Source organism: Saimiri boliviensis, chromosome 9, assembly GCF_048565385.1.
Source record: "Saimiri boliviensis isolate mSaiBol1 chromosome 9, mSaiBol1.pri, whole genome shotgun sequence".
Classification (NCBI taxonomy): domain Eukaryota; kingdom Metazoa; phylum Chordata; class Mammalia; order Primates; family Cebidae; genus Saimiri; species Saimiri boliviensis.
In genome coordinates, this window is record NC_133457.1 from 45,885,963 (window position 1) to 45,898,024 (window position 12,062).

The 12,062-nt window shown below is 41.3% G+C and overlaps 1 protein-coding gene across 7 annotated transcripts in view; it reads right to left on the reverse strand.

Moving 5' to 3' along the window:
- Window positions 1–12,062, reverse strand: part of GADL1 (glutamate decarboxylase like 1) — a 160,346-nt gene that overhangs the window by 127,041 nt on the left and 21,243 nt on the right. For 5 of the 7 annotated variants that reach the window (XM_074405781.1, XM_074405780.1, XM_074405779.1 and 2 more), the window contains exon 2: window positions 4,298–4,467. In XM_074405781.1, coding sequence (XP_074261882.1) covers window positions 4,298–4,467 — 170 coding nt within the window. Of the gene's footprint in view, window positions 1–4,297; window positions 4,468–7,900; window positions 8,174–12,062 lie in introns of all 7 variants that reach the window. The other 2 variants (XM_074405778.1, XM_074405777.1) reach the window with 1 other exon arrangement.

Consider the following 12,062-nt stretch of genomic DNA (forward strand, 5'->3'; position numbering starts at 1 on the left):
AACTAAAATCAAGAATAAAATCAAAAGTTCGGATCCTATGGCACATCTGAAAAGTCGAGTAAGTTTGGTATGGCCAGACGATGGATTTTTGAGAAACGGAGAGGGAATAAATCCCAGTTTTCTCTCTGTGTGTACCCCACCCTAGGCCGTCTGCTCTCAACCTAGCAGCCAGAATGACACTCCTAAACAAGCCACGCCCATTCCTCCATCCAAATACATCCCATGGCTCCTTATTTCGCTGGAGTGCAATGGCACGATCTCGGCTCACCGCAACCTCCGCCTCCTGGGTTCAGGCAATTCTCCTGCCTCAGCCTCCCGAGTAGCTGGGATGACAGGCATGTGCCACCATGCCCAGCTAATTTTTTGTATTCTTAGTAGAGACGGGGTTTCACCATGTTGACCAGGATGGACTCTATCTCGACCTCGTGATCCACCCGCCTCGGCCTCCCAAAGTGCTGGGATTACAGGCTTGAGCCACCGTGCCCGGCCTCCTTATTTCTTTCAAAGTAAAAGTTGAAGTCCTTACAAAAACATAAAATGATGCTTTATGATCCGCTCCTCCTGGTTTCTTTGTTTTCTCTAGTCTCATCTATTTCCCTTCTGGCTGACTCTGCTCCCACCACCCTGGCCTCCTTGCCATTCCTTAACTAAAGGAGCGATGTTTCCACACTGGTGTCTCTGCACTGTCTGTGCCCTCTGCCTAGAATGCTTCTTAAAATATCCTTATAACTAGATCCCTCACTTATTTCAGAGCTTTGCTAAGAAGTTACCTTGTCAATGGCGGCGATCCTGACTCCCTTACCTAAAATTAAGATCTACCCATTACCTCTATAAATCCCCCTTAACCTTTTCTAGTATTCCTTTTTCCAAAGCACGTACCCTCCTCTAATATACTGTTAGTTATTATATTCTACATAATCTCCATATAAGCAGGTGTCAGTCTTTTTGCTGATCGATTCCAAGTGAATACTACAGTGTCTACACATAATAGTGCTTAAGAAAGATGGGTTGAATAAACGAATAAACAGAGATAAGGCTCAGGTCATAATGGGCTTTATGTGACATGTTGGAGTTTGAACTTGGCTCTAAGGAAGCCATTTAAATGTTTAGGATAAGAATTAAAAAGATCACATTTGTGTTCGGGGCGATCGCTTTAGTTATGTGGAGATTCCAAATAAAATTGGATATAAAGGTAACTTTAATAAACCAGGCAAGAGAAGGTAAGGATCTGGATGAGGGTCAATGCTGTATGAGTTATGTATCTAGTTTTTGGAGATATTAAAAAGACAGAATCACGAAGCTGAGAATCGGATTGTGAGGGTGAGAGGAATGAGCCAGGGATCATGCCCAGGATTTCAGCTGGGACACAGATGGGATGGCAGCAAGAAGGAGAGCAGGAGAAGGATCTGGTTGGGGGTGGTGTGGGGGTGATGCGTTGATGAGCACGTTTGGAACCAGGCACCCTCAGAACATCCGAAAGTTGTATAGCAGTGGATCTGAGGCTCTTGGAAAAGATGGGGATGGAGCTCCAGGGATATACTATGATAATACAACAGTAGATGATGTGGCTCAGAAACGACAGCAAAGAAGAGAGGTGCAGAATCTTTTTGGGCATCACCAACACTTGGGAATGGGCAAAGGAAGAGGAGCCTGCTTGTACTGTAGAGGACTTCACAGAGAGGCAGGGAGAATCCTAAGAGTTCAGTGCTACCATCACCAGGAAAAAGGAAGGCTTTAGGAAGGAGATAGATGCTCACCACTGTCAAATACTGCTAAGAAGCCAAATGAGATAAAGACTGAAGTGCTCATGGGATTTATCAACAAGGAGGTGTTCTTGGCAAGAGCAGCTTGACTTAGAGAGGTGGGGGCGGAGGCCAGATTTCTTTGAAGTGAGGATGTAGGAGGTGAAGAAATAGGAGGGAGGGAGTATAGATAATCTCTAAAAATTTTGGCTATGGAGGGGAGGGGGAGAGAGGGAAGTAGCCAGGGAGTGAAAAGACTAGGAGGAACTATGAAATTGTGCAGGTAGTATGAAATGAAACTCTGATGCTCTAACCATGACAGGCAGAGGTAAATTGGAAATGCTTGAGACATTCAAAAGGAATGATTACTGGTGCATTCAACAACATGGATGAATCTCAAATGTGTTTTGTTGAGGGTAAACAGCAAGACTCGAAGACTACTGTGTGATTCCATCAACATGACATTCTAGAAAAGGCAAAAATCATAGGGAAAGAAGATCAGCGATTTCCAGGGGCTTAAAGGAAAGGGGGGGATTGAATAAAGAGGGGCACAGAATAGTCATGTAACTATTTGAATGAAGATAGAGTTCCATCATTATCATAGTAATAGTTATATGACTTCTCAAAACTCACAGAATTTACCCAAAAGGGGAAATTTTACTGAATGTTTAAGAACTGGCTGCTGATGAATTTTCTACTAAAGAAACTATAAATGATCATCGCACCAAGCTTGGATAAATATTTGCAGGCGACCTTTTAATGGTGCTTTGGTGAATCTCGGACAAGGCAGGCTAAGTTAGTGGTATCAAAACTTCACCCGCTGCCCCCAACTCCAGAATAGCTCTCAATCCACCTTACTGTGGGTAGCCTGCACATCTACAACGATGTGATCGACTTTGTGGTTCCTTAATTGACAACTTAGGATCTTAAGATATTCCCCTGCTGATTTTTTTTATTGGTCCTCTATGTGAGCCCTTCTTTCCAGGCTAAAAATGTCCCCTTGCTGTGTGAAATACATCTTGTCCTTGTGTGATGCTCTCTCCATTATTGACCTTCCTACTTTGTTCCTGCAGCAGTGAGTACCCTAACCCCAACCTGTCTCTTCCCTGCCACCACCCCTCACTTGCCACATCTGAGCTCAAAGTGTGTGCTCCTGTGTGAAATGCCAAAAATCTGCTCCAGCCTCAAAGCATTTATAACATCCTCACTGGGAACCCTGCTTTCTTTTCTAATGAAAACATATCCTTCCAATTAGATTATAAATTCTGTTCAGAGCTGGGCCTTTACCTTATTTTTTTCCTGGATTCTCTAGGGCTGAATATAAAGCCTTACTCAAAGCTAATACTCAGTTAATATTTAACGACTGAATAAAGGCCAATAAAAAAAAAAAAACTGCCAGAGGAGCAGCGTACTGCAAAGCAAAGCAGTTCCCAAGTATCTCACAAGTACAGAAATGATGTAATTATAAATATACTCTCTGGATGAGTAAGAAACACCATCAGGATTTTGCCTTGAACGTAACTATTCCGAGTTCATGCATCAATCCATTTTCCTATTCATTTTCCCACAGGCATGTGGTCAAAAACGCAGAATAAATCACCTCATATTTTTAAAAATACTTATTTCTAACTAATATAACTGGAATAAAAATCTCTTCCTTACATCTGTTTGTTGATAAACGCCAACACGAAAATCAATGTGATAGAGGATAATTCAGTAATTTTTAAGAGGCATATGGAGTAGTTAAGAGTGCAGGTTATGAAGTGAGACTGCTTGGATTTTAGTCCCTGCTCTGATGCTTACTTGGGTATAACCTTCGACGGGATATTTGACCTTTTTGTGCCTTTCTTTCCCGGCTCTTAAATGGGGGTAATAAAAATAGTAAAGGTCTTTCAGTGTTTTTGAGATTAAATACATAAGTCAGTCCCTTAATAAAAAAAAAAAAAAAAAAAAAAAACTAAGTACTCTTAAGAGTAGATGCCCTAGGCAGCAGTTCTTACATCAATTGGAATTGAATTTGAGCCTGAGTTTGAAATCTACAACCAGTAGCTGGTACCAGAAAAGGAGTCTGACTTAACCACCTAATAATTGTAGGCTAAAATCAGACAAGCTCCTGATGAGAACCTCAAGATAAATTTAAAATGTTGTCACGTCCTTTTCTACCTTTTGCCTGATTTTCATGAGCCACACAGTGTGCACTAGAAAACGGGGAGCAAAGGGCATTAGAGTGTACAAGTCAGATGAGCTGATGACTTAGCTGCGTCATTGCCTAGGGCAGGGAGTTTCATCCCTGTGCTTCAAAGCCTTCTGTGATTAAGCTCCAGAGTCTCAGCCAATCTTCCCATGACTGATGACTAGAAGAGGAAGGAATCAGCCCTTCAAGGAAACCAGACATTGTCTGGAGGGTCTATGCTTTGTATCTGGATGTCCTTTTGAGACAAAGGCATAGAGGACATGAAAGCTTGACCTTCCCATTCCCCTGAGATTCAGCCACACTGATGTGGGGAAAATCTATCTTTCCCATTTTTGCAGTTTCTTACAGGTTTAATTTTTACCTTCTCGTTGACATCTGTAGCCTTCAAAACCACCTCTTCCATTATTAGCCTACAGGCCTCTTCAACAAACTTCTCTCCTGCTTTTGCATCTGTCATAGGGCCATTCAGCACAACCCCATCCACGAGAACAGCACTCTTACTTGGAATCATCTCTTGTTGATCAGTATCTCCTGGAAGCATACAAACAAACTGTGTTGGAGATATAATCTAATTACATCACATAACAAAGCACAGGGGACAATGTGCATCACTACCCCAGCTTCAAATGGCACATCTTTTAATACATGAAGGCATCATTTGAGGTGCTGAGCTGACAATTTCTTATGGCACACAATGGTATGATAGAGTTAAGGAAAACTTGAGAAAGCTCATAACTTACGGATTAAGTAAATCTACCTTATTATATAAGTTCCTCTGTACTGGGCTGAGTTAGTCATGGAGTATATGACCCCTCATTCAGTATAATCGCAGATCTGATGAGAAAAGGTACCATTCGCATACACCAATTTCCAAGATAGATGGTGTTTGAATTTGAAAAATTTTCCATAGAGAAAGCAACTACCCCTAAGAGAGCCAATATTCATTGGCATTGCCACACATGCACAAATAAACGATTGCCATCTAATCCTTTCCTCAGACAGTCGTCACTCTACCACAGAGTTTGAGATATAGAGGAAGAAGAGTTGGGCATTTGGAGAAAAGCATGAAGAAAAAGCCCTTCAGATTTGATGTAGAACTAACACCTCTATGCTGTACGTATGTCCTTAAAATAGAAATAATACAATAGTTTTAACTTTCAGAATCTGGTACATTGAGTAGACAAATCTATAAATAAGGTAGCAAGCTTTGAGCTTTATTTCCTTGAACAAGTTCCTTACCATTTCCAAGCCCTAGGATGAAGCTTTGGGCAGAGATAAAATGGCACCTCTCCTTATCCAAATATTTTTCTCAAGGAAGAGATAATGCATTTCCAGATTGAAATAACAAATTGAATTTGATAAAGATCCATCATGTATTTGATGTATCTGAATTATCGAAGCATCTAAGAGGGATCACCTTTTCAATATTCACTTAGTCACCTTCGACAATGTGAATATTGAAATCTTCAAAGGCAGAGAGCTAGCTGCTTTCTTGAACTGGCGCACACAAATGTTTCTCCAAATGTACGTTCCCTCTTCCTTTTGGTGTATGTAGCTGTTGGCCAATTCCTCTATGAACTAGATTACAAAGTTTACCCAGAGTTTTATTTTCCATTCTCGCAACACCTTGTTTAGCATCAGGGAGTGCCAGAGGAGCACAAGAAATGTAAATGCAACCCATTTCACTCAATCTTCAGTCACCTTTCAAATGCATGTACAAAAAGACCTTCGTAAACACAAGCCCACGTCTGTTTCACGCACACAGACAAATAGGTACTTTCTCTCTCGCCCACCCTACCCCCCAATTTGTTAGGGATACCATATTTTTCCTTTTAATAAACCATTCCTAAAAAAGCAGCAATATAAACAAGTCACTAATCTTAATTTCACGATTTAAGTCTATGTTTAAATGTTCCTCTATATTACAGATACTGCTTTCTGGGAGAGCCCCTAATTTTTCAGCCATTTTCTACAGACTGATAGAGGATAAGGTGGCACAATGGTTTGTGTAAACCCGTATTAAATGCTTTTAAACTTTTCAACCTCGTAGTTTAAGCACAGGCAAAAGGCTGGGACTGAGCCCATTCAAAACGGTACATGCCGACCATTGCTTAAATGTTACAGGTCAACATGAAAATCTGTATCTGAGAAGAAAGATGACTGCCTACCCAAAATAGCCCTCCTGAAAAATAATTCTGGCAACTCCAGGTATTCAATTTCTAACACAAGCTTTGATTCAATCCCATTCTCTTTCTAATCAGTATGTTTCTCCTCCATATGTATGTTCACCAAATTGTTGAAAGTTACAGAAACAATTTCTAAAGTACTTTCCAGCACTGCGCCTCACACAGTACCTTCTATTTTGAATCCATCTTAAATATTCTGATGGTCTACCCCCCAGAAAGCCTTCTAAATATATGTATTTCAAACATTGCTACTCTTACTGAGGGCTCTAAAATACTAACATTTATCATACCTTAGACTTCATCTCCTCCTCAAAGTTAAATGGTCTGCTAAAATTCTATGGCTCCACAAACACTTCTGTTACTGGCAAACACAAATGGTGTCTAGGAAAGCACCAGATAAAAATGTCACAGGAAGATCCCCCAATTTGGGAAAGAGGGAATCTGCAGCTAAGGATCAGTCTCTTGTCCTCTCACTGAAAGAGAAGCCATTCGGAGTTCCCGTGATGACTGCTAGCTCCATCCTTCACTTTCACATGAAAGGAAACATTTAACATGGTTTAGGGCCACATGCTGCAGCCCTAAAACTGAGCTTTTAGATGCAAATGCTCTGCACCTGAAGGCACTTTCCTCCCCTCCCAAATTTTTCAGGTCCTAAAAATAGAGTAAGAAAGAGGGCAATTATTCCAGGAACTCTAGTTATGTGAGTAGGCAGTGCTATTATTAAGCACACAGAAAAAGTTAAGGTTTTTTTTTTTTTTAACCTCATTAGTAGGATTTCAAGCTTTTATTGCCCAAGGAATAGCAGCTCTCTACCCTGCTCAGTCTGTTTTTTCTTTTACCCACTTCTGTGTGTGTGTCTCTCTCTCACACACACACACACACACACATACACACACACGCGCATGATAAAATGTCAACACCCACTCGTAACCAGAATAGCAGTGAAATTTAAATTATCACTGTCTTCACACCAATGAATTAAAAAAATCCTCATAATTCACACAATTATCTCGAAGAAAATACCACAAAAATCTATACAGAATTGGGTCTAGATGATGCTTCGTCATTGATAGGTATATTTTATTTCTATGGCCAGATGTGATAATAGGCCTCTTTCTCCCCCAGTATTTTCCCAGGTCAGAAAAGGCTCTATGGAGATTCTATAATAGGTCAAGGTATGGTCTCCCGAGGATGCATATTCAGAATTTTTGTAACTGCTAGTTTATAGTGGCTCTTAATGAAGTCCTTCAATTTGAAGAACTTCCATGAAGAACATATCCACAATAGGACTGCTTTTTATCAACCCACTTTTACCAACTTAGTTCAAACCACCATCAAATGCTAGAGTTACTGAACTAGTAACTAACCACTTTGCTCCATCCTTACCCCTCATTCTCTGAGAACTATTTCCACACAGTAGCTCCTATGCTTCCTTGAAAAGCAGGTCAATCACATGACTCTTCTGCTTAAATCACTCAATGACTCCTCATGTCATCAGACTAAAAGCTAATGTCCTTCTAATAACCTCTAAGGCCCGTTTCCCCATTATCTCATGGACCTCAGACCTCATCTCGTTACTGTCTTCTAAGCTCATGCAGCTCTATCATCTGGTGTTTTCACCATTCTGATTCCTAAACATCAGTTTCTCAGGGAGGCTTTCCTTGACCGCCACATAAAGCTGCAACCACCACTCTGTACTACTTCCTCTCCTTGGACTCCAGAGCAGTGACTAACATGGGACATCCAATAGCCATGGAAGTTAACATATTTTAAAATACCTGTCTCTCCAATGAAGGTTAAGCTCTGTGAGAAGATGAGATTGTGTCTGTTGGTTTCACTGTTATTTCCATAGCACCCAGAAACTGCCTGGCAGTTCGTAGGCGTTAGATAAACATTTTCTGACTATTAAATGAAGTTCTTCCCGGTTCCTTCAACCAACCAGTGATAACGTCTTCCTCCTCTGAGATGCAATTGCAGGTTGTCTGCACGCCCTTCTGAACTTGATAGCATAGCAAGGAGACTGGACCTGGCTAAGCAGGAAAAACCTTTGGCTGGGGAAGCAATCGACATAGAACACAGTTAATGTGGCAGAGAAGAGACGGCTCTAACTTCCGCATTTGTACCAAGTTCTCCCCTCCATAGCTTCCAAAATTCTGTATAAGATCAACTTCTGCCTTGTTCAGAGATCTATTCCTGTCCCTTGATTAACAAACAATTCAGCTTCAGATACTATTTTAGATTCTGAGAGACAGCTCTTCCTGTGGCACAGAATTAAATGAATTAATACAGATAAAGCCTTAAAGTGCCTGGTACCTGATGGGAAGTAAATAAAAGTTAGCTAATAGTACTAAGGAACGAGAGCATTTATTAAATTCTTAAATGCCACTGGGTACACTGGCTCACAACAGCAATCTCGGCACTTTGGGAGGCCAAGGAAGGCAGATCACTTGTGGCCAGGGGTTTGAGACCAGCCTGACCAACATGAGGAAACCCTGTCTCTACCAAAATACATATATATATATATATATGTGTGTGTGTGTATATATATATATATATATATATATATATAAATTAGCTGGGCATGGTGGCATGTGCCTGTAGTCCCAGCTACTTGGGGAGACTAAGGCACAAGAATCACTTGAATGTGGGAGGTGGAGGTTGCAGTGTGCCAAGATGATAACACTGCCCTTCAGCCTGGGCAAGAGTGGGACTGTCTCAAAAACAGTAAGAATAAATGCACAAAGGAAACTTGCATGCAATGGTAAGCTGTGACAATAGAGGGAGGTCTTCTCAGATGGAATGACCAGGGTAATAAACTCTAGACCAAGTGGCTGGTGAGTTATCCCCTCTGGTGGGACGGGAAGAGGGGACCACAGTGGTAAGGGGGTTCCCTGTGAGAAGAGCAGAATTTCCTCCACAACGTTCAGACAACAGGATGGTAGCCGAATAGTTCAGCCCATACTGGGTGGTCGGCAGCTGCCCAGACCTTATGCCTTCTTTCTTTCCACCTTGCACTGTGCTTACCTGTGTAGACGTTTTATTTCTCATGTCAGGTTATAAACATACAGAAAAAATCCGCGTCTTACTTTACTGACCATTCTAGAAACAGTTCAGCAACTGGCTGTAAAAACCTCTCCGAACACTGACTGGCTGACTGTACCTTTACTTTGGAAGTCGTCTTATCTAAGCTATTCACGCAATCCAATAATTCCTTCCACAACCCGTGGCCTAGACATGAGGAGAGCTGACTTCTAGTACCGCTTGATCACTCCCAAGTTCTCTGATCCTGAAATGATACAACCTCTCTGTGCCTCAGTTTCCTCCTCTATAAAATCAGAGCCCATCTGAGGAAAGTACTCTGCTAGCTCCTGAAAAATTCCTGGGAGAATGAAGATTCAGAATCCTGGGATTCTGCCCAAAAGGATTCCACATGGAGTCTAGGGTCGAAGACGGCAAGCACTTCAATTTATACTAATACTGAAAGACACTAAGATGTAGTGGATGTGGGAATCACTATTCTGGGTGACCTCTAAAGTCCTTCCAAAACTTCACATCTTCAGTTATCTAGCCCCTCTTTGATCCTTTAATAGGTATTTATTTGAACAAATAGGCATCCATCACTGAAGTTCAGAGCTGAAAAATTAAAAGATATTTCTACAGTACTTACTATGTCCCAGGCCCTGCTCTAAAAGTTTTACAGGTTTCACGAATGTAATTGTAACCAAGTCTAGTTACTCAGTTTTTCAGAAGACAAAAATTTGAGGCACAGAGAGGGTTTAATTGGGCTGAATTGCCTTGCCCAAGGTCACAGAACCAGTGAGTAGTGAAATGGCGGTAAATTTTGGCTGAGTACTAAATATTTATGAGGTTCTACAAAGGATCAATGAGATTCTTGTTTATGGGTGTCTGCCATTGGCAAGGCATCATTCGGGAGTTAATTGACAGCAAGACAAAGGACTGTCCTCGCATCATGGATAGCCTCAAAGTGCTGAATGATGGCAATAGATGATAGGTGTCAAGTAGTGCCACATGGAAGACACCAATAAAATGTTCTGAAGGTAAACAATGTAGACAATTGAAATCAAGGGTTATGGTTATAGGAGAAGTTTGTGTCAGGGAAGATTTCAGAATTAGAAGACCAGCCTTCTCTTTGAACACCTGCAGTAATAATTTTAAAATCTCATCACTTCTCAAGTAACCACTCCATTGGCAGTTGCCCGGACCCTCCCACCTCGTCACTTTCTCAATAGTCACAAAACTTATCCTGAGAGTGACTCCAAGTACGCATTTGTCATGTCTATAGGCTTTTATAGTAAATGAGTAAAGTAGGCGTTACTCTTCCGCAGGACTGTAATCCAAATATGTGAAGACTTATCAACTCTTTATTTTCAGATAAAACTGCTCTCATTTTTCCAGGAGTTTCTGACAGTCTGTGGTCCAGAGTCTGGACCAAGTTGCTTTTATCTTATGAAATGAGGCATCACACACAATTCCAGGGGTGATCTCGCCAACTCTCAACATAGCTAACTCATTTTTCCCATCCTCTGGTCACCATGAGTTCATTAATAAAGGTTTTATTGACACCAGAGTGAGTGGTCAATAAAATTAAAGCCTACACTTTAAATCCTGGCCCAAACTCTAACTGCCGCTGTGACCTTACTCATGTTATTTCACTTCTGTGTGATCCCCATGTCTTATCTGGCCAATGGGGAAAACAGCTGACTCATTGAAAGGGTCAAGTGTGGTAATGGGTACAGGGTACTGGACAAAGTGCCAGAGACAGTGTAAAGAACTCGGTAAATGATGACTGTTAATGAGGCTTAGTCTATATGAGCTCTTGGCACTACATTACACTGTGGGCTCAAGTAGAAGTTATAATTAGCAGTCTTAAGGTTTTGTAAGAAAGTCTGCCAGTAAAAGCCAGGTTTCCCATCCAAGACTCTTTAATTGTTAAGAGTAAATTAGCAGTAGAAAAAGTTTGCTTTCAAAGGACAGAAAATGAGAAACAATGAATCAAAAGTGAATCCACCCATCTAGTTGGGGAGGCCAAGGAGCTCTTCAGAAAGTTGGTGCAGACGCTGGGGGACCAAGGGAGGGAGGAGGGTCAGGACTAAGGGAATCCTGCAGGCCAGTCCGAGACAGGCTGAGAAGCAAAGCTTGAGAAAAGAGCTGGGAGAGTATTAATAAAAGCCTGCTGTGTATGAAGTATCCAGTCTAGTACCTGTGGATACAGAAGTAAACCAGGGTCTCTGTTCTCAAGTGTGTTTTTTTTCCCCCTCAATACCTAGTTTATTGAGGGTTTTTAGCATAAAGGGCTGTTGAATTTTGTCAAAGGCCTTCTCTGCATCAATTGAGATTATCATGTGGTTTTTGTCTTTGATTCTGTTTCTGGTGAATTATGTTTATAGACTTGGGTATGTTGAACCAGCCTTGCATCCCTGGGATGAAGCCTACTTGATGATGGTGGATAAGCTTTTTGACGTGCTGTTGCAATTGGCTTGCCGGTATTTTATTGAAGACTTCTGCGTCTATGTTCATTGTGGATATTGGCCTGAAGTTTAGTTTTCTTGTTGAGTGTCTGCCGGGTTTTGGTATCGGGATGATACTGGTCTCACAAAATGATTTGGGAAGGATTCCCTCTTTTTGGATTATTTGAAATAGTTTCAGAAGGAATGGTACCAGCTCCTCTTGGTATGTCTGGTAGAATTCGGCTGTGAACCCGTCTGGACCTGGGCTTTTTTTGGGTGGTAGGCTCTTAATTGCTGCCTGAACTTGAGACCTTGTTACTGGTCTATTCAGGGTTTCGACTTCTTCCTGGTTTAGGCTTTGGAGGATGCAAGTGTCCAGGACTTTATCCATTTCTTCCAGATTTACTAGTTTATGTGCATAGTTGTTTGTAATAATCTCTGATGATGGTTTGAATTTCTGTGGAATCTGGTG